Source organism: Acipenser ruthenus, chromosome 14, assembly GCF_902713425.1.
Source record: "Acipenser ruthenus chromosome 14, fAciRut3.2 maternal haplotype, whole genome shotgun sequence".
Classification (NCBI taxonomy): Eukaryota; Metazoa; Chordata; class Actinopteri; order Acipenseriformes; family Acipenseridae; genus Acipenser; species Acipenser ruthenus.
In genome coordinates this window covers 24875489-24899015 of record NC_081202.1, presented here as the reverse complement: position 1 = coordinate 24899015, position 23527 = coordinate 24875489, and the positions used below count along the sequence as shown (strand labels likewise).

At 38.0% G+C, this 23527-nt stretch overlaps 1 protein-coding gene across 3 annotated transcripts in view; it reads right to left on the bottom strand.

Annotated features, from left to right (window-relative positions):
* Positions 1-8992: 8992 nt before the first annotated feature.
* Positions 8993-23527, bottom strand: part of LOC117419678 (GAS2-like protein 3) — a 32064-nt gene continuing 17529 nt past the window's right edge. For 2 of the 3 annotated variants that reach the window (XM_058986197.1, XM_058986198.1), the window contains exons 5-10: positions 23179-23320; positions 17917-17980; positions 17688-17826; positions 16795-16857; positions 16046-16153; positions 8993-13727 (exon numbers count right to left, since the gene is read on the bottom strand). In XM_058986197.1, coding sequence (XP_058842180.1) covers positions 12282-13727; positions 16046-16153; positions 16795-16857; positions 17688-17826; positions 17917-17980; positions 23179-23320 — 1962 coding nt within the window. In that variant the 3' untranslated portion in view covers positions 8993-12281. The remainder of the gene's footprint in view (positions 13728-16045; positions 16154-16794; positions 16858-17687; positions 17827-17916; positions 17981-23178; positions 23321-23527) is intronic. The other variant, XM_034032671.3, reaches the window with a different exon arrangement.

Genomic DNA, 23527 nt, shown 5'->3' with positions numbered 1-23527 from the left:
ACTCACTACTGTAAACACTATCAGGGTACCCACCCTGACATGCTAAAATATCTTTTCTGTGCTAAGACAAAAAAAAAAAAGCAAGTGTAAAAGGCCCTGGATAGTCATGGACTATATTACCAAACAATAGGTAGTCCAAGATTAGTTGTAATTAGTAAAACCATTTGTACTGTAAAATGTCTTAACCTGTATTTCAGGGAAAACAATTACCCTTGTATAGGTCATATATACATTTATTACAGGATTCATCTTTTTAAAATTATTTTCAAAGAATCACACAAAGATATGGATTATAGTCAGGTGCATGTTGTGAAATGTGTGAACCTGTTAGATTAAGTGTGGCATCTGTAAATTGACAATTTACTGAGAAGAAACACACAGACCCGCAATTGGCTGGGGGTCACCAGAGTGATTTATTGTCGACAAAAAGAGTTTCTGTTTTACAGAAGCTCTTTTTTTTTTTTACAGGACACTTTCCGTTTTACAGGACACCTAAAATAGACTCAATCAGCAGAATGTTACCGGAGGTTATTAAAAACATTATTAAGACTCCGTCAAGGTCTCTGAGCAGAATATTCTCAAACAGTGTCCACCTTTTCTTTTTTCATATCTTTAAGTGCTGATAAAGAAAAGCAGTAAAGGGGTAAGATAGCACTGGTGCCATAACTGAGAGCTGCCAAGGTCAGGTGTACTAAAACAGCTGATCATTTTCACATTTATAAAGCATGAAATGAGCCCAAATACTTTCTGCTCCCAAGTCCATTTTCAAGAACTGGAGTGGAATCCTATACTGAATACTCAATCTATAAACTTCTATTGTATGCATGATCTCTTACAGTACTGAATAAGGAAATATAATGTATAATGTATCAAATTCCAGAGTTAATTTATGCAAATAGAAACTCACACAAGCCTCCCAAACGTTGATGAAGCAGTACAATAGTATTCAATTATACTCCCAACATACCAATACTATATTACATAAAATATATTTTTTACACACACACATATATATCTATCATCAATCTAGGGGGGTTACATGTTGATCGTGTACGACTGTGGTGCTCTATCTTTTATGATTTAAAACAGCTGTAAAAGAAAAAAAATCATAAAGCTCATTCCACTTTTTTTGTATATCATTATATTTATTACATTAAATTTAGTTATAAGTGAGTCAATAAATCACCCCAAGGGGAAAAACACAAGCAGTATTAATACATAATAGCAGAAAAGAGATCTGTCGCTGTGTATTTAAATAGACTCTCACAAGCCTGCTTTTATTTGCTTGATGACAGATAATGGGGTACTGAACATCATTGTATAGACTGAAAAAAACTATAAAGACTGGTGGACAGGACACCCAACATTATGTGAATTATATTATAATTATAGGAGGCTGTGTGGTCCAGTGGTTAAAGAAAAGGGCTTGTAACCAGGAGGTCCCCGGTTCAAATCCCACCTCAGCCACTGACTCATTGTGTGACCCTGAGCAAGTCACTTAACCTCCTTGTTCTCTGTCTTTCGGGTGAGACGTAGTTGTAAGTGACTCTGTAGCTGATGCATAGTTCACACACCCTAGTCTCTGTAAGTGGCCTTGGATAAAGGCGTCTGCTAAATAAACTAATAATAATAATAATAATAATAATAATAATAATAATAATATGGAGCCAGCTATTTGCTACCCAGTACTCGTCATGCTGGCAATTAACAAAATCATCATACAGCACAAGGTCATGTGGTAAAAATGAAGTCCTTGATTTCAAGTTCCAAATATGATATCATTACATCCTTCACTAATTACAGCAACAAACATTACAACATTAGAATTATTGGTATTTCTAATGGCAGCCCAATGCCACTTAAAACCATCTACTATAATAAAGAATGGGACTAAGGCCAAATTAACCTTATCACTGCGATAGCCTTATACCCGTACATGGCTGCTTTTCTAGTGGATGAATTCAGAGATTAAGCTGCTATACATAAACCTCAGTGAACAGATCGATTCAGTTGCAATTAAGCACTTAGTATTAAGATGCTCTTTCAAGCTTTCTGGCCAGTGATTTCCTAGCTCCTATATACAACCTTACAAGACATTATCATGCCCTATTGCCAGAATATAATAGTGCATACTGGTTGGTACCACTCATAATAGTTTTGTTTTAAAGTTCTGAAATTAAACTAATCTCTTAAACAGTTACCAATGCAACAACTTTTAAAGAAGAAACTATGCATACGAATACTATACAAACTACATCATGCAAAAAGTCAGTTTGTATTTGTAAAACACTAGTAGTAGTAATATAAATTCACACGGTTAAAAGTATTTAGTTAATGTTTAGAAATGTAATTTTACTTGGGAGCCACAAAAAGGAGTACATATGAACATTTCTAAATCCAATATTAAACTTGCAGGGGTCTAAATTGGGGGAAAAAAAGAGCAAGGGCAAGAGGCAAGACTAAAGTACTCTCTTAAACAACAACAGCCTCTCACTTAGCAGCAGAGGAAAGAGAGCTGGAATATACCCCTTTTGCAGGACTGTTGAGTCATAAGAGCGTGTGTACCAGCGCTGCTCTGTGGAGAAACACAGGGCCTCTGTATCCAGGACTGCCAATCTAACACTCTTTATTATTATTTTTTTTTTATTTGTTTATTTAGCAGACTCTTTAGTACTCTTTAGGTACCATAACTGTCTCAAAAGCTTTAAAGTAATAAAAACATATGCTGTTGGTCTCTGTCATTAATGACTGTAGGTACCTTTTTTTCCGCAGAGAAATATCTGTGTCTATAAGCCTGATAGTGATGTGTTTTGTCGTGCCTCTCCTCTAGTGACAGGACAGCGTTTCCTGGATCTGCAGAGGGGCTGACAGCTTCTGATGCTGAGGCACGTCTGCTTGAGCTTTGTCAGGGGCTTTTCCTGAGACTTCTGACTGCTTTCAGGTAACAAAGAGACAACTCAAGAAGCATATACCAAATAAATATTGTATTATGTTAATAATGATAGCTGACCCTGTCTCTTATGGTGTCTGTATTCTTGGACTAAGCTGAGCGAGAAAGTGACAAGGCCATTTCTACAGTTGACACCTATAACAAAATGTACTGGAATGTTTTGGTTGGCTTTATGATAAAAATTACTGTATTTAGTTAATATATATATATATATATATATATATATATAATGTATGTATTTGTCAATTCCAGTGCTGGCTCTGGTAGTCTCTGGTAACATGGCTGGACTGGTCTTGGTATGCCCCTTTTTGAGAATGTAAACAAATTCAGCCTGACTTAATGACTGTAGGTATCTAGTCTAGACTAAACTGTGCAGTAGTAAGAATGTAGTAAACAGAGTAAACACTAATAGATTATATTCAGGTCTAACATAGAACATGCACATGGAACACTGCTGCTTTAGGTAGAAATGGTTATGCAAAGAGCTTCAAAACAGAATATGACACTGGAAACACAATGGTGCCCCTCAATATCCATACGATGATAATGTTACAGGAAGCCAAGATGTTTCTAATAATTAGAAGCAGCTGGTGCATTCATATTGATATAAGATAGACAGCTTAATGTCAAAGCTGTAATTTATATATTGTGCCACACCTTACCTACGTTAATCGTGAAATAAAATATTGGTAACTAAGGCGACAGTTAAGAATACTAGTGAATAAAACAACCCCCCCTTAGATTCTTACCTTACACGTGAAAGTTGATTACCTAAACGGAACCGGACTCTTTGTCTTTTGTTTGGAGTGAGAGAGCTGCACCTTTTCTTTTATACTTAAGCATTTCCTACAGTAATGTTTTCAGAAATGGCAAATTATTATAATAAATACATGAATAATCTATGGCAGTATTACTAAAGATATTCTTTTAAATGCTATTTATACAACCATATTTGCAGTTACAGAACAGATTTTGCTTGCAAAAAGATACTAGTTACATTGAAAAGAGTATGGCTTTTTTTAACAATACCTGTTTGTGTACCATTGCAGAAACTGAGCTGAATCCCATCAGCCTGCTGTCGTTCTTGTTTTGTAGGAAGGTTGATAACTCTGATGATGGATCTGTTAGCCTTGAAAAGTTTAAGGAAATCCTTGAAAAGACATTTCAGATCCAGCTGACGGAGGAGCAACTTCAGGGTGCAGTGAGTGTTATCGGGGACAAAGAAACAAATCTTATCTCTTATACAAAGTTGTTCACTCCATTTCACAACAGGTACCTACTTACAATGATATGAGCTGGGAAATCAGAAAAAATATACAATACTGTAAGTCACAGCTGTAGTTGCAGTTGCATGCAACCTTTTAAAGAATGATTGTAAACAAAATAAAAGGTCAATAAAAAGGAAAAAATAAATATGAAAAATAAGGGTTTTTAATGGCAAGTTATAAGTAAGCCAACCGGCATAATGTTAATAAAGGTTGATTTAAAACATTATCATTTTGAATTGGTATTGCTTCCAATTCATTTTCATACAGGCCAACAACCTGTGAGTTAAAAGAAGTGGAAAGATGCAGCCCTCTCATTCATGTCAACTTCCGTCCAGACAAACTACACTACAGAGAGAGCTTCAAAGGGGATTGGTCTCGATACAGTCACGCACAGAAGATACGACCTCTACAAGAGGTAAAAGTAACATATTAATAAGGGTTATTACCATTACAAAACGCAGGGGCAAGTCTTGGGGTTTGTTTAACTTAATCTAGGTGCCATTGTGGTGTAGAGTTTTGCTTTGTTTTCAGAGATAACTAGTTTGCTGTTCTTCTTTTCTTACACTAGCTGTGTGTCCATGTCTACAGCCTCCAAAAAAACTTTTGTCTGTTTTGTAGAGTTTTCATTAACATTTGAAAGACAAAGAAAGCATTTTACAAAGGTATTAATAACCACTGCCTGGCAACCACTATTACCGTATCATCAATTAATATACATGTAGATGACTAACTAAGGTGTGCTGGTTATATGCATAATTTCACTAAAACCTAATACTGTACTGATCATTTTCATAGTTTCACCCTGTAAGCTCATGGTGAAAACATTTTTCATCTCTTCCTTGTTAGTACATGGATGGGCCAGCGTCTCCATATTCCATTCTCTGTATGGGAAGTACTGCTTATCTAGTAGTAACTTCTAAATCTGTAACCATTATGGTGAAATTCATAAAATATTGCATAGCATTATTTACAACATGCCTTTATTAACCATTTGTAATTGAAAAACTGCTGCAATAAAGTTAATTATAAATATGTTTGTACAAGTATTTTATATTCCAAGCAACCCCATCTCGTAAACTGTATACAAGAAGAGACAACTTTAAGAAAGAGTCCACTGTCTAAAGAAGTGATGTAAACGATAGCCGTACTGTATGCTGGGTTACATTATTTCCTAGAAATATATATTTTATGAGGCACTGTATATTTCTGGGTCATGTTCTCTTCAGAATGAATATAATACTCCTTGCAATGGAACTGGGGAAACTCTGGTATAGCGTGCCTGTCAGTTACCCTGCAGAAGCCATTTCTCTGAGGAAATTTCTTTGCCATTTCAGCAAATTTAAGATAGAGAAAGAATCAGGTAGGCAAAGCGCCTGTGTGGTTCAATTAGCTGGCTTAGGCGTTTGTTCTACTTTGAGTTTTAAAAGCAAGTATTGCGGCAGTAAGCATTTTATTAAGCTTGTTAAGATTATTAAAATACTAATAGTAACAACAATTATGGCTAAATGTAGAATAGTTAGGTTCTTCTTGGGTGTCTGTTGACATAATAACAAATCTAATCCTTTAACAGGCACTAATAATGCCAGGTGGATTCTAAGTAAAGAGATAAATAATTAAAATGCATTATTGAAGCAACAGAACTCAAAACCACCCAGAATGATTAAGTTAATTGAAAATTGGAAAAATAAATGACATTTTAAGTTACTGTACATAGCCTTCAAAGCAGTTTATTATTCTAAAACCAGACTTGACAGAGATAAATCTTTTTCAACAGGGCCCCAAATATTCTTAACAAGTGAGATCATGCTTCATCTGTATAGCAAGGAGACACTATGATAAAGAAAACAAATGTTTTGGCAAATGCATTTTGTAAGCAAACTATTAATAAAATAATAAAAATGGCAAGACTAACATTCTGCTTTACTCTCTAGAGACAACAACTGCACACTTTCCTTTGCTTATAGATTTATCAGTGCATAACTAATTATTTTACATTGTAGATTATAAATGTAACTGCATGTGCCCTATTTTCTAATCCTACTTAATTCTGAATTGAGACTGAAAAAACACCAACCTGGTGCTTAACTGCCACAGGGGTGCAGGCTTTCCCTAAGTATTGCAAACAGTCTATTTTTTGGTATGCACTGTTCATTTCACAGTGAATACTGGTAAATTGAAACACAGCAGGACAGTTACTTAAACTAAATCCCTAAACTCGATCTGAATGTACTCTTAATAATATAATTTATTTGGTGTGACTGTCCTTTTTTAAAATAAATTAATGTAACTGTCTTGTTACTGAAATACTGTAGTAAATTGTTACTGTCAATGTTAATTTTAAATCCTCATCCCTCCATTTATTTAGGATTTGCAAGTGACCTCTCCCTTCAGTTTTCAGTGGCGGCCCACTGTAATTAGAGCAAAGTATACTTTTGTAGTTTTGAAAACAAATGATTAGAAAACTCTTTGTTATACTATGTCAATCTTGGGTATTGATTTGCATTTTCTTTTTCCTGGAATCGCAAAGGTCCCAGAGAAGAGAACCCTGCGGCACTGACCCAGCTTAAGCTGAGAAATCACATAATTAAACAATGGAAACAGATCAAGTCAATTCTAAAGGTCAGTGATCCCAGCGGCTCAAGAAAGGTGCCTCTAAGAGTTGTCTATGCCGTTTCTAACTCTGAAATGCAATGTTCTGCCTGCTGTGATGGACGGCTTGTGCTTAGCATTTGACCGTGACAAGGATGGTCATTTTCACTACATTCATTTTCTAAAGTTTTGTCAAGAACAACAAAGGTACATAGAAGTAGTGTAGTCATACACTTTACAGATACAGCACACACAACCTTCCATCTCAGAGACTGTCGAAGTGTGACTTTTGATATTTATTTGTGGAAAGGCTGTAATAGAGGGATTTTTTTTCAGTGTTCCTTTTTTCAATACATTGGGAAAAAACTTAACTTAAAAGAGTTAACAGTAGAATTTAGCTAGTCCATTTTGTTTTATTTAAAGGGGATGTACCTCATTATGGGTGTATTAGTAACTTTTCCAATACAATACAATTTAGGCATGAGTAAGCTAGGACAACCCTATAAATAAACAAAACCAAGGTGTGGATTTACCAATTAGAAATATTGTATATAACTTTGCAAACTAAATGTACAAGCAGTAGAACCAATCCCCCCCCCCAATACCGAAAACATTTTGGATACAAGGGGTTCGATTGTTCTGTACTTGCACCAAATCAGCCTAATTGGTACACCCTTTGGCAATACAGAAATCTGAAGAAAGTACAGCTTTCACAGTGATGTTATGTAGCAGTTCCAAGTATTATAAGGAAATCCTGAAATGAAATATCCTATTCAGAACCATGTTGTGCTATAACTTGAACTGTAGTTGTAGTTTAATTTGTTTTTTTTTTTGGTTCTTATGGGGAGGAGGGGGGGGGGGGGGGGGGGGGTGAATCAATGTCAAGGATGTTGTAATTTAACCAATTTGTTTTGTTTGTTGCATTAGTGTTTGACAGAGTTAATGTTTCATATTAACAGGCAGATGTTTTATGGCAACATGTTGATTGTTTTTTTTTTTTTTTTTTTTTTTTAATATACTAACATTCCTTCAGTGTGCAGAGGACAGAAGGCAGTCACAATCAGACTTAGCCAGTAGTCTTTCTCTGTATATATAGACAGGCATATCTTAAATATTGGGCCATATTTTCAAAGTGTTTACTATATTCTTTAATTAACTCAAATTTTTATTTATTTATTTTTTTAAAAAAAAAAAAATTAAAGAAAACTAGAACCAATACAACTAAGTTATATCATCCAAGTTATCCTAAGCACTCTCAAGATGTTTCATATTCATCCTGCAAACATTAACAAGAATTTTTCTCCTTTCAAAAATGTAGGAGTTACTTAAAGAATGGAGGAAATGCTTTGGAAATATGGCCCACTGTAGCTTGTGTTAAACTGTATGGCAATCCTTATTATCTTATTGTGTTACTGGCCAACCCACCACACAGTCTAAATTGTTCCCTCTGTAGCTGTGGAAGAAGTGTAAATGTTTATTTATGGATACACTATTGTTTAGCCTTTGCCTGGTATAAAAAGTAACAAAAAAAAACAAAACAAAAAAAATAACACAACACTACATAAAAAGGTTTTACACTGTCCACTTTTTATTCACACAAGTAAGCAAGACACCATAACTTAAATACCCCCCCCCCCCCCATATCTAAGACATTTTACAATAAAGTGCTGGCAACAAAGCAAACCAAACCTACTAAAACAATTGCATTTAGAGTAGTTTTATACCAACAGTAAAAGGTATAAAACTAACAGTATTTGCTTATTACATACTGTCTTGTTTGCTGTATTTTTGCCCAGTGAAGTAAAAGTTGCATTAGAAAGTAAAGTAAAAGCTTATACATGTATGGACAGGCTATGACTGTAAAGAGCTTCATGCAAAAAAAAAAAAAAAAATCATATTTAGCCTTTAACGATTGTGTTCTGTACAGTTCTATACTTTTTTCTTTGTCCAAAAAAGGACAATAATGTGGTGAAATGGGATGAGAAGATCCTAAGTAACTTAACAGTTTCAGTTTGTTATACTGAAAAAGAATGTGTATTATAACTTAATAGATAAAATTAGTTTACTGGTCTGGGAAATTATTTTTCTTAGCCCTGTCTGAGCTAAACTGGCTCATGAATAGGGTGCCAATTAGCAGACTCATTTTCTAGACTGTATTGAAACGGGGGAGATCTCTGCTTTATTAAAAAAAAAGCACAAGAGAGACCATTCCATGTACCATAGAGCTAAAAATAAATTTCTAAAAACGTACCGTCTCTCCTCCCACCGTTTACTTACTGTAGTTTTCATCAACATTTTCAGGCACAAAATTAATTTGAATGTACTAATTAAGCCATTTTGCATTACTTTTACTTAGAACTTTTATCTAGGTTACACCTTTACCTCACATCTAAAAACAAAAAACGAGCATTAATTTGGTAAGGCCTTTGTGAGGTTAGTAGTAAATGCACTTTATAAATCAAGAAAGCACATGTTTAAACATTTACAATAGGATTTTAGTTGACTGCTGTAACATTTAATCTAGCAATCTTACATTACAAAAGTTAGTATTAAATAGTATATTACAAATTGTCTACTGATGCCTGAAGTTCTTGTTATAGACAAATAACAGTTTCAATGTATAAATATATTTTTTAGAAAATCCAGTTTAACGTCTAGTATTTGTTCCTTATCGAAAAGTGCAAATACAAATACATTCAAGCTGTATAATAACTTTGATTTAATTAGAACTCTTGACAAGCAATCTGAGGTACCATACATTCTAAAGGGACTGCTTTCTAGGGCTGTGTTCGAAAGTTTGTTTGCTAACCTGGAATTCTAAGGTAGTTTTAAACCTTCAAAGGTTTTTTTTTTCTCTGTTAATAGAAACCGTTTGACAATGTGTGAATACTATACAAATCACACATTAAATGTCACTTGCATGCAAAATTTGATCTTTTGATTTGTATAATGCATATCACTTGAACAGTTGTTGTATTAAAATCCACTACCAAGTCATTATATGTACAACTCTATATGGTGCTGCTGCCATGTATTGGAGCGTGGTATATTGTGCCAAAGCACTGGGGGGGGAGGGGTACCTATAGCAGTTGCAGTGCTTCAGTAAAATATGTACTGAATACCTATTGTACAAGACAGTGTAAGAGAAGTGCTATGGTAGAACATGTTTGAAAAACATAAATATACGCCAACACTAATAATTTTAATTTCGAAAACTGAGCACCGTCTGCCCCACCCTGCTCCAGCTCATGTTATCCAGAGGCAAACCTTTAATTTATTCATTTGCCGTCTTGACAGAAAAGCCTTGTATAGCGTAAGCTATATTTAAAGAAATGTCTTGGAACACCTCTGCTGTTTGGGATTTCTTTGTTAAATGCCCAGACCAAAAAAAAAAAAAAGTTGAATGCAAACTGTGCAAGCAACTGTTGATGTATCATGGAGGCACAACCAATCTCCAGGGTAACTTGACAAGCATAAGTTCCTATTTTTTAGTAGTAAAATGTGACTTTGACTGACAACCTGCTTGGAATGGTAATTGTTAAATAAAGCTTTGTTTTTGCCCAAGTCTGCTGCAGTTGGTGTTGCTGCAATGCAAGCTTACTATATACAGTATATCACAAGCAGCATCAACTACGTGTACATAAACAATGTGTACTTTTATTTAAATGATAAAAACATGATTAGTGTTCTATATAACATATTTTTAAACCACGTGAATGTTTTATTACATTTATATGGCTTACCTGTAAAATTTGATTTTCAATCAAATATAAAACTAGTAGCAATGGTGATGTCACCAGTATACTATGCAAATTAGTACCATTGAAGGTTCGAACCTTCCTTTGGTAATGTGTTCCTAACCTTCGAAGATCAAAATGTACCCTACGTTGCAGTCCTACTGCTTTCCATCATACAAGTAAGAATTACATATTAAATCTTAGCAGTTATACATTAAAATCCTGCTAGATTTTATTAACCATTTAACAATAGCTGTAAACTATTAATAACAATAATAATAATAATAATAATAATAATAATAATAAGGTTAAATACATATAAAAAATGAAAAAAAAAACAAAACTATCAGATGCACCTCATGTAGCGCAATCTGATTGGGAGAAGACATGTGGTAAAGGAAGCTTTGAGAGGAGTGAAGTTTAATTGCTGTTTAATGCAGCAACCAGAACATTTCCACAACATCTCTTAGCTTAGCAAGAAATTTTTTTATCAAAGGCTTGTGTTGAGAGCACAGGCAAAGCCGTCTGTAGGACACTCTCAACATCCCTTAGTTATACAGAAACAGTGGGGTTTTCAAAAGACACCGGAACTACAAGGTAAATACAGAAACAAAACCCATATGTCTCTTTAAAACTAAATGTGTATAGAAATGTTCCACTGGTATCCGGGTCAGTGCAAATTATAATAAAATAAACACACGTACATACACAACAGAAGAATACTATTTCCTGTCCCTGGCAGGAGGGGTGGATTATAGAGGCTGTGAACCAACCTGAACCAACCTGCACAAAGATAACATCGTTGAGAAGAACCGTGCCCATGTTAAGAAGTTCATGTAATAACACTTCTAGACATCTGCTGCATGCCCCAATCTACGTCTCCATGATCTAGTCTAGTGCAGTGGTACTCAACTCTGGCCCTCAGGATCTATTCCAGTCCTGGTCTTCATTCCAACCAGGTCCTAAATTAGTTAATTGCCTCTTAACAGCTTCAATTAACTACATTAGAACTTGCTTGGTGTAAGAACCTGGACTGGATTGGATCTCGAGGGCCACTGATCTAGTGCCTCCTCTACAAAGTGTAATTGCTGTTTAGGCACATGATTGTATTTCACACATCCACCTGTCACAAATTAAAGCAATTATGCAAAGAACCAAAAGACATTCTGTTGACAGGGACCAGTAATACTATTGTTAGTGGTTAAGTGGATTACATAAATTGTAACCCCCCCTTTATAAGAATTATACTGTAGATCAGGGGTAGGCAACCCTGGTCCTGGAGTGCCACAATCCTGCTGGTTTTGTAGGTATCTCTTAAATCATCAATTGCTGAATACCTGGAACACATGGTAATTCTGACCAATTAAGCCAATCATTAAATTAATTAGGGCTTTGACAAAACAGAAACCAGAAGTGTCTGTGGCACTCCAGGACCAGGATTGCCTACCCCTGCTGTAGATTATTATACCATAATTATAAATCTTGGTTACATGGTATTGTGCTATAAAGACATAGTTCACTAACAATGAACAAATAACATTTTATTGAATTAAACAACAAAGTTTATCAATAAATGAGCAGCTCATTGTTGCAGTGTACCTTTCCATTTGTCCTTAAGCATGTTCATCTTCTGCACTGGTTCTTTAAAGGTAGCACCATATTTACAGGTGGTTGTCAGCTTTGACAAATCAAAGGTTGCAGCACATTTCACTTTTGTTAGAACCTCCACTCTAATTTTTATTTTTTCTGTTTCTTCTTGCCATCCATTTCAAAGTAGGCATCTTTACTTTTGGTCTTCACTGCAGGGTGTCTTGTTACAGAAGGCGCAATCTTTGTATTTGAATAGGGCTTTTTTATAGATGAACCTTGAGCTTTTCCAGACTTTGGAGGTCCCTTCGCAGAAGCTGCAGTCTTACCTGCTGTCTGTGTTGTGGGTGCTGGAGCCTTTGGAGTTCTGGCTACAGTTTGGGGAATTTTAACTACAGACAATGGTGTCCTTGGAGAACTATTAGAATTAGCAGTAGGAGTTCTGGGTGTTTTGGTGTTTTTTGGAATGATCCTTGGAGAAGGATGGCTTTTGGTCTGTAGATTATTACATACTATATCAGTGGACAGCGGTATTTTAGCTGAAGTCTTAGGGATTGTAGTCCCAGAGGATGGGGCCTGGTTCTTTGCAGAAGACTTGGGAGGTGCACGACCTAAAGCAGGTAATGGCCTGGAAGTGTGACTGTTTTTAGCAGGGGTTTCTGATTTGATGGCGTTTCCAATCCTAGGTGAAGAAGGATGTTGTTGTTCAGAAGGCTGAACGCCTTTGGTGTTCAACCTCAGTGTTGCTGCAGGAGACCCAGCCCGTCGTTCTGAAAGCCTTCTTTGAACAGAAGAAGCTGGTGATGCTGTGCTGGCAGTAGGTAGCTTGGGCTTTTCAGGTGCCTTTTTAGTCGGCATTCTTGGAGTCGACATCAGTGAATTAATGGGTTCTGAACAAACTGAAGGTGTCTTTGATCCAGAGGGTACAGGATAGCACCTGGGGGGTGAAGGGGCTAGTTTGGAGAAGAGTCTTGGATTCCTGGTTGATGGCTTGGAGCACTTACCAGATGGTTCTGAACAAACAGATGGACTCCTAGATAAAGCTGGGGGTGCACATTTAGATGAGGGCTTCAGCCTGGACACCATTGGGGAATGTGTCAAAGGTGACTGGGGACGCCTTGCCTGGTTTTCTAGATTTTTTGTTAATGTTATAGGTGTTCTGGCTGAAGAGTAGGGGCTTTTAGATGAGGCGTCTTGGGGTCTACCCCCAGTCAGTGTAGAGGGCGGCTGTGGAGATTTACTTTGTGGTGGTGGAAGTTTTTTTGCTAGTCGTGGTGTTGTTGCAGGGGAATGTGGGCATTTAGATGGGGTTGGCGCTCTGTTAGTAGTTAGTCTGGGTACTGCAGGAGAGCTAGGCTTAGAAGGCATGGACTGCAGATTAACTGCTGATAAGGGGTTCATAGTAGGTGGCTGAGGAGTTCTGGCCGGGGATGGTGGAACGTCAAGAGAACCTGAGACTCCTTTCTGGAAGGCAAGGATTTTCTGTTCGAGAGTGGTGAACTGTAACACCCGGCAGGGGTCATACTTTAACAGGAAGCCTTGAAGGGTGTCCCACCCACCACCTACACGTACCATCACATGCTTGCCATGCAACATCTGTAATAAAGTGAAGAAAACAGTATTTACAATGTGGTATAAATTCAAAAGGGATTCTCGTTTCAAAACATTTGCAACATGCCAACTAAGACTTTCTTTCTAGCATAAATGTTAAAAAATGTGCATCTAGAAACACCTAAAGTATACAAAAGCACTGGGCCCCTTTTTAAAACCATGCTCAAATGCAACAGCATGTGTTCTGAGTGATAACAAAATTATGTTTTAAAACTAGCAAGAAACAATAATTGAACTGCTCTCTTACAATTTGGTTGTTTCTTGATAGTTTTTGCTTTATTCTTCTCAGAACATATTCTAGAGGAGGGAGTAGAAATACAAGAAATGGAATGATGCTGATTATTAAACAATTTGAAAATGTACTGAAATAAAAAAAAATGTATTGGAGAATGAGTGAATGTTGGATAGCATTAAATCTGTCCAAGCCAATCAAATAATTTGAAATTACAAATATTCCAGTAATTTTAAGTGTTAGGAGAGGCTAGAACCTTATGAACAAACTATTTTAGTAAATGCTCTTTGCAAACAACTTCTGGTTCTATTACTGCAGACAATCTTGGTGTAAGGTTAATGACAGCTTCCTGTAGTCAGACCCTTGTAATAAAACATGTCCTCCTGTCAACTGCATTAGATCAGCGAGGCTTTCCTCGGATTTCTGAATGTCTGTGTTTCAAAAAACATGTGGAAAGCAGAACATGAAGTACCAGTGTCACTCTGCAGTACTTATTTACCATAAACACCAGCTGTCTTTAAAATATATTGTATTTGTTTTAAATCAGCCCAGTGTTTACAAATCAACCAATTAAAACATATGTGTTTTTCTGCAACACTTGGGTACTACCCCAAAGGGGAAGTGTTTAGCATGTGGTGTTATTTAGAAAAATACATTTTATATCTCTGAAGGGCAGCACCATGTTTATTGGTTTTCATCCAATGTAATACTTCTTGATAAAACATCGGAGAGGCTGCTTTAATAGCACTGCAATGCAAGTACAAAAATAGATCACTCTCTTTAACAGATTGGTGTGGCTAGCTGCATTTTGAGAGCACTTTACCAGGAAACTGCTTTTTCCTAATGTTTCAGGTCATACCCATTTCACATCTTTTTTTATTATTAAAGGAAAAAGAAAAAGAATGATGGTAGATTTTGCTGACAATGCAAAATGCTTGTTCGAGTTCTTTAAATAACACAAGGAACATTTGGTTACGTTACTGGTAATGCATGACAAAATTCTTGAAGGAGATACAAAATTAAAGTTTAACATCTTCTACAAAGGTGTAAAGGCTTTGTTCCTGGTGACTAAGAATCATTCAGCAAACAATTAGTGTTACCAATTAGAGTTGTACCAAAGAAACTTTGTCTTGGAATAGGTAACATTCTATTATGTTTGAAGTATAAAAAAAAGGAAGAAGGGTTTTAGCACTAATTTTGCTTTGTAGTTTGAAGAGCAAAAAACTGAATGAACTGCAACACAAACCAACTGTCTTCCTACTAAATTTCACACCCCCCTCCCTCCTCACTCCTCCCTCCTCCCTCCTCTTTATAGTTATGTCTCTTATCCTCGGTTATATTTAATGTCTCTTATCCTCGGTTTTCCTCTCTAGTGTAGCAGCACCCACACTGGTTTTTATGCTTACAATAAGTACTGTACCAACAACCCATCGGCTAGTTTGTAGGCAGTTTATGTACAGTCAATACAGCTGTACTGCATATTTACACAAGTTAAAGATGGAGCCAAAATATTCAGGACGTTGACATGCAAGTAGAGTTCTGTTTCCTTATGGACCACCAAGCTATAAAAGAACCCCTGTTCCTAACAAGGAGAGCACCACAGCTGGGCTTAATGAGCTCCTTCCTTTTGGTAGCATTGATGTGGTGTTTATAATACATTGTATTGTCCCCGTCCAATTTAGAGTGTGTTCTTAAAATTGTGTCTTATTAAAAAGGGTAAAAGAAAGTATGTCTTAACTGTAGGAAAATGGAAGCATCATCATCTTCAGGTTACCTTGGCTAAAGCACTACAATAACTGAGTGGGATTCAAATCTGCAGGCATAATGCTCAGAATTGGTATTGACCTTTCTTTTTTAGAATGTAGACTTGAGCAATATGCTCAGAATCCATGGCATTTGTTATGACCATCTGTATGCAGCAAGTTTGGGGTTCTCAAATACCCATATTTGCATATTTATTATTTAAACCATTCATTCAATTGAAACAAAACACAATTATACTGAACTTCATCAATATATTCTAAGGAAAATATTGAATGAACTCCATATTTAAATTTTGCTTCCTACTCACCCTTATGAACAGAATTTTATCTCCCAGTCTGTATCTGCCCTCAGATAAATATTCAATTGAAAACCTGTGAGAGCAATTGCAAGGTGGGTCTTCCGCAATGTTCTGGACCTGAAGCAAAAATACAAAAGGACAAAATGAGATCCGGTTTACTTTCTGCTTACAGACATCACTGTAATAAAGATCAAGTCTTTGCACTGCATTGCTGATGCTCTGAACACATTTGTTGTTTGTTTTGTCACGGCTTTTTAATGGATGGGTGTTGTATGAAAAACAACCTTGTCATTTCATATAACAAACAAAAAATGCAAAGAAACTGTGCAAAAGGAAAGTTCACCAGTGTCTCGCATTTTGCAGTATTTATTTCACAGTATTTATTTCACAGCACTCTTTCACATATGTATTGAACATGTATTGAACAAAAAAAAAATACACAGAAAAGACTTTGCCGTAGATACAGATTTTCTTTCTCCTAGCCAGATAAGAACCACAAAATCAGGGAACAGTGTAATAATAAATAAATATTGATAGTGTACTAAATTGATTGACAAAATGTGAAATGACTTCTAATTTTCTTAAATACTATATTGTATTATATTTTATCGTGCAAGGTTTGGAAATTGTTTAACTTCATTTGGTTACACACAGTGAATTTCAATAAGAAAAAAGTATTTTTGAAGCCCTCTGCCAATAAAAATCAACACCAACAGCCTAATATAGAAAACACTACATTTCTAACTAATCATTCTGACCTTTTCAGTCTGTGTGGCATCTTTCTCACTGCCGAAAAAGCTTAGAAGGAAAGCTGAAGGAGACTGAATAATCCAGGAAGAAGCAAGAACAAAACATGGAAAGAATAAATACAACATGAGCATCATGCAAACTGGATGGGAAAGTACAGCAAAATTATACCGAAAGAAAGAAAAAAAGAATGTATGGAAAAAGGTGCTATTGTGCTCATCAGGCACCATTTACCATTTTTTGGAATCTAACGCAACCGTGATTTTTTTTTTATTATTATTATTTTTTTTAAAGTCATGTTCAGTAGGGCAGCAGTGTGGAGTAGTGGTTAGGGCTCTGGACTCTTGACCGGAGGGTCGTGGGTTCAATCCCAGGTGGGGACACTGCTGCTGTACCCTTGAGCAAGGTACTTTACCTCGATTGCTCCAGTAAAAACCCAACTGTATAAATTGGTAATTGTATGTAAAAAGCACTGTATTTACATTTCTAATCTTTAAATTTTATTTGCCACAAGCCTTGTTACAGAGCAGGTCTGAATCTGTTTCATTTACCTAGTGAACAGTAATGTTCACAGCATTGAGTCTTATGGTGCCAACCCAGCACTTCCTAATCAACACCTTTACTTTTTATAACGGTTCTTTATCCAATTACTTATTCTTCCCTCAACCTGCTAAAAAGTATCTCTTCTCTTAATTTTCTGAACAAGTTATACTAATTTGTAGAACTATAAAAGCAACATTTTGCTTAAATGTCAACAAACACAAACCATGATGTATGATACTGTTACATGACAGCACAACTTACTTCATTAGTGGGTTTTCAGAAAACCCAATGCACATTAAGAATTTAGCCTTCGAGCTATTTTGAACAGGACCAATGCAACATGGACGTTTGCTTCACTTACGGCTTCATGAAGGTCCCCATGATTACAGCACACACTGAAAGTTTTGATAGGAGCAGTCGGTCCTGTTGTGATGAGCAGCGTTTCTTCCAACTCAATTTCCTTTTCCAGCTTAACCAGAACTGGAGGTTCTACACCATACCTGACATACAAACATTGTTAAAACAAAACAAAACAACCCCACACCTTAAAATACATTTTACAGAAAATGTACATATTCTTAAACACTTACTGGGATACCATCCTTCCAATTTCTAGCAGGCAAAGGCACACTTGCCTAGGTTCCTTGTGTAAAACTGAAAAGACAAAACAATATGCATTCTTCTTTGTTGACAGGATTATTTATTTCTTTCATCACACATTCAAGATGTACTGTGACAGGCACTTTTTGTTTTTAAACCGAAGTGAAAAATCAAGCTAAAAAACAGACAAAACAGAAATAAATGCTACAGAGGTTTTCAATGAAGCATGACAAAACCCAACCGCAGCACTAAGTCTCCCTATCTCAGCAAACTTGAAACTATGAAGAAAGACAGATTTGTAAACTAGACATGGTTTTATATCTACATTAGAAATTGTACTATATGCATAACACTGTGAATAGCTTTCCTCTAAAGCCTTAAATAATAAAAAAAAAAAAAAAAAAAACCTCGACACCATCCGCACACTTTTAAATAAAGTTATCAGATGCACTGTATTCACCTTTCCAATAACTATGTACAAGTAGTAGCAGTATTCGTAAATATAAAAAAGGGACAACTATTCATTTTTATGTTTGTCTATTTAAGTATAGCAAATAACAAACTTACCATATTTGCTCGTGTATAAGCAGAGAAATTTAACCCCAAAACACAATCCTGAAGAAGGGGGGGGGGGGGGGGGGGTCGACTAATACACGAGGAAAAACCCCCTTCTGTCAGCAAACCTTTAATGTTTGCAAAAGTCATGGCCGGTGTGTGGTTACTGTAATCCCTGTCTGTACCTAGCAGGGTTTAGGACCCAGGGGAGCCCTGTGGTAGGCATGCATTCAGTACACGAGGGAAGTTCAGTTACAGTACTTAGCCACGTACCTGCACCCTGTCCCCCTGCCCGCCAACAACGCCAACAACATTACCTTTTCAATAGCATGACTCTGCAACATAGTGCTTCTGTGAGAAACAGCAGCACATCAATTGTTGTGGGCAAATCCTTGTTGCCCTCGCTGCCAGAGCAAATGCTTCTATTTTCTCTCAAATCAAAATGCAAACATCTGAAGATTTGGCAAAAACGATTCTGTGACATTGTCTATATATAAAAAAAATGAATCCCATGTTTGTTTACATCCAGAGTGGTCACGTAAAACACAGATGCAGCTGTACAGCCAGACCACACCACCTCTCACATTCCACTGAAATACACACTTCCATGTGGGCTAAGAAGGAACTGGGGGTGGGGCTTGTATACTAAAATAATACTATTGTAGGCTATAGATGTACTGCGGTTCTAGGTAGAAGTGCTTATAAAATTGTTATTTTTGCATATCTGCCGCTCAAACGTCGTCAGGATATCAAATACATATATTTAGGAAAACTAACACCTGAAGTGCACTCTAACAACAGTTTCAATTTCAGGACTTACTTTTTGTTTTCTGTTACACTAAAAACTTACCATCTCTGTTTCAATAACAAAAATGAAAAAAAAAAAAAAATTATACCTGAATCTCACCCTCACAATGGGGGGCTTGACTTTTACACAATGTCGACTTTTACTCGAGCGAATACGGGAAACATTTACTTGAAAAAATATATAAATATATGGTGTACAACAGTAAAGTTAATTATTTGTTATGTCATGTATAATTATTTTTTACAAAATACAAAAAAAAAAAAAAAATGTCCCCAAAACAAACAAAAAAAAGGCATTGCTTCAGTGAAGTACAATTCTGAGCAGATGGTTGGAATTGAGGTTACACATGCCTCTTTGGTTAGTTTATTCACATTCTTATTTTACTTTACTAAACTGCCATGTCCAGTTTTCTTTAAAATGCGAGAAGGGATCTGAGCTGCAAATCTCAGTACACAGGGGACACAGTCAGAGCGCTGTGTTTTTGTTTGTTTATTTGTGCAGCAGAGGACTAGTGAGTCAGAAGCTGCAGCCACGGAGCCAGCACAACTAGCACTGCAGAGCACAGCACAGCAGAGCACCATTGTACTACAACCCAGCCCAGCAACTGAGCACCACTGTACTACAACCAGAGCACAACAGAGCACCACTGCACTACAAACCAGGACAACAGAGCACCACTGTACTACAACCCAGCACAACAGAGCACCACTGCACTACAACCCAGGACAACAGAGCACCACTGTACTACAACCCACCACAACACAGCACCACTCTACTACAACCCAGCATAACAAAGCACCACTGTACTACAGCCCAGCACAACAACAGAGCACCACTGTACTACAACCAGAGCACAACAGAGCACCACTGCACTACAACCCAGGACAACAGAGCACCACTGTACTACAACCCAGCACAACAGAGCACCACTGCACTACAACCCAGGACAACAGAGCACCACTGTACTACAACCACAGCACCACAGCACTACAACCCAGGACAACAGAGCACCACTGTACTACAACCCAGCACAACAGAGCACCACTGCACTACAACCCAGGACAGAGCACCACTGTACTACAACCCACCACAACACAGCACCACTCTACTACAACCCAGCACAACAAAGCACCACTCTACTACAGCCCAGCACAACAACAGAGCACCACTGTACTACAACCAGAGCACAACAGAGCACCACTGTACTACAGCCCAGCACAACAACAGAGCACCACTGTACTACAACCAGAGCACAACAGAGCACCACTGCACTACAACCCAGCACAACAGAGCACCACTGTACTACAACCCAGCACAACAGAGCACCACTGCACTACAACCCAGCACAACAAAGCACCACTGTACTACAACCCAGCACAACAACAGAGCAGCACTGTACTACAACCCAGAACGACAGAGCACCACTCTACTACAACCCAGCACAACAAAGCACCACTGTACTACAGCCCAGCACAACAACAGAGCACCACTGTACTACAACCAGAGCACAACAGAGCACTACTGTACTACAGCCCAGCACAACAACAGAGCACCACTGTACTACAACCAGAGCACAACAGAGCACCACTGCACTACAACCCAGGACAACAGAGCACCACTGTACTACAACCCAGCACAACAGAGCACCACTGCACTACAACCCAGCACAACAAAGCACCACTGTACTACAACCCAGCACAACAACAGAGCAGCACTGTACTACAACCCAGAACGACAGAGCACCACTGTACTACAACCCTGCACAACAACAGAGCACCACTGCACTACAACCCAGAACGACAGAGCACCACTGTACTACAACCCTGCACAACAACAGAGCACCACTGCACTACAACCCAGCACAGAGCACCACTGTACTACAACCCAGGACAACAGAGCACCACTGTACTACAACCCACCACAACACAGCACCACTCTACTACAACCCAGCATAACAAAGCACCACTGTACTACAGCCCAGCACAACAACAGAGCACCACTGTACTACAACCAGAGCACAACAGAGCACCACTGCACTACAACCCAGGACAACAGAGCACCACTGTACTACAACCCAGCACAACAGAGCACCACTGCACTACAACCCAGGACAACAGAGCACCACTGTACTACAACCACAGCACCACAGCACTACAACCCAGGACAACAGAGCACCACTGTACTACAACCCAGCACAACAGAGCACCACTGCACTACAACCCAGGACAGAGCACCACTGCACTACAACCCACCACAACACAGCACCACTCTACTACAACCCAGCACAACAAAGTACCACTCTACTACAGCCCAGCACAACAACAGAGCACCACTGTACTACAACCAGAGCACAACAGAGCACCACTGTACTACAGCCCAGCACAACAACAGAGCACCACTGTACTACAACCAGAGCACAACAGAGCACCACTGCACTACAACCCAGCACAACAGAGCACCACTGTACTACAACCCAGCACAACAGAGCACCACTGCACTACAACCCAGCACAACAAAGCACCACTGTACTACAACCCAGCACAACAACAGAGCAGCACTGTACTACAACCCAGAACGACAGAGCACCACTCTACTACAACCCAGCACAACAAAGCACCACTGTACTACAGCCCAGCACAACAACAGAGCACCACTGTACTACAACCAGAGCACAACAGAGCACCACTGTACTACAGCCCAGCACAACAACAGAGCACCACTGTACTACAACCAGAGCACAACAGAGCACCACTGCACTACAACCCAGGACAACAGAGCACCACTGTACTACAACCCAGCACAACAGAGCACCACTGCACTACAACCCAGCACAACAAAGCACCACTGTACTACAACCCAGCACAACAACAGAGCAGCACTGTACTACAACCCAGAACGACAGAGCACCACTGTACTACAACCCTGCACAACAACAGAGCACCACTGCACTACAACCCAGAACGACAGAGCACCACTGTACTACAACCCTGCACAACAACAGAGCACCACTGCACTACAACCCAGCACAGAGCACCACTGTACTACAACAAGAGTACTTTCCCATGCACTTATGGGTTACTGTACTGTGTTATTATTTTGTGAAACCTTTTTGTTTGGGACAGAAAACCAACAGTTTTACCCCGATACCAGCAATGTTATGGGGTTAAAACGGTTTTCAGTCCCAAACAAAAAGCTTCACAAAATTAGAAAACTGTTTGGACATTCACTTTGTCACCCACACCACTCACCTCCTGACAGGCATGTATACAAAGACATCAGATTGAAGAGAAAACAAAAAAAATAGACTAGACGGCAAACTTTGACGTGCGCAGGTATGGCATGGTATTGCAAGTGCTCTTTCATTTGATGTACATGCGTACGTCCCGGAGCTGAAGTGGTTAATATGTTGATGCACCATGACAAGGAATACATATTTATGTATTTATTGATTGATTAATATTGTGTCTGTGGTCAACTCCATCGTAGAGAATACTTCGACAAAGAGAACATTTTGCTTGTTTCCCCGAGTGGTGTTCTCTTAGCCGTAGACTACTGTGCTATATTCCCAATCCAAATACAGATCTAGAAATGACTCATATTGCACAGTAGTTTCATCCATCCCAGGTGTTACTACTAGCTTGATTAGCCACAGTACAGATAACAAGCTCACGTGTGGAATGGATGAAACTGCTATGCAATGGGAGTCTTATTTCCAACCCTGCCTGCTTTACACCCTTTCAATAAATGTTTAGAAATCTTCAATAAAGGCATTCAAAAGGACAAATTTGCCAATGCCTTGTAATAAAAGAGACAGACTCTAAAATCTTTAGAAAACAAAACAACCAAAAAAACCCTACAAAAGATCCAAACAGGCTTGACAAAGACTCACCCAAACCCTCAGATTCAAAGAGGTATGTCTCATCCACTCCTACATCTCGGCACCAGCACAAGAAATTAGCAGTGTTGTCACGAGCAAAGAAGGAACCCGATGGGGCAGCTGTTTTGCATGGGACTTTCTTCATGGGAAAATGCTAAACAAAAAGGAAAGATATATCTTGTTATAGATTAGGAATAGCAAATATTACTAGGCAAAGTATATTAGATTTCCCCATACCCTGGAGAGCATGCGGTCAACCTCTAATAACTACATTACCAAAATCGTCATAAGCATGATTTTTGTAGGAAAGGAAAAACACACTGTATAAAGTTACAAGTTACCAGAAAGAAACAACTTTGTA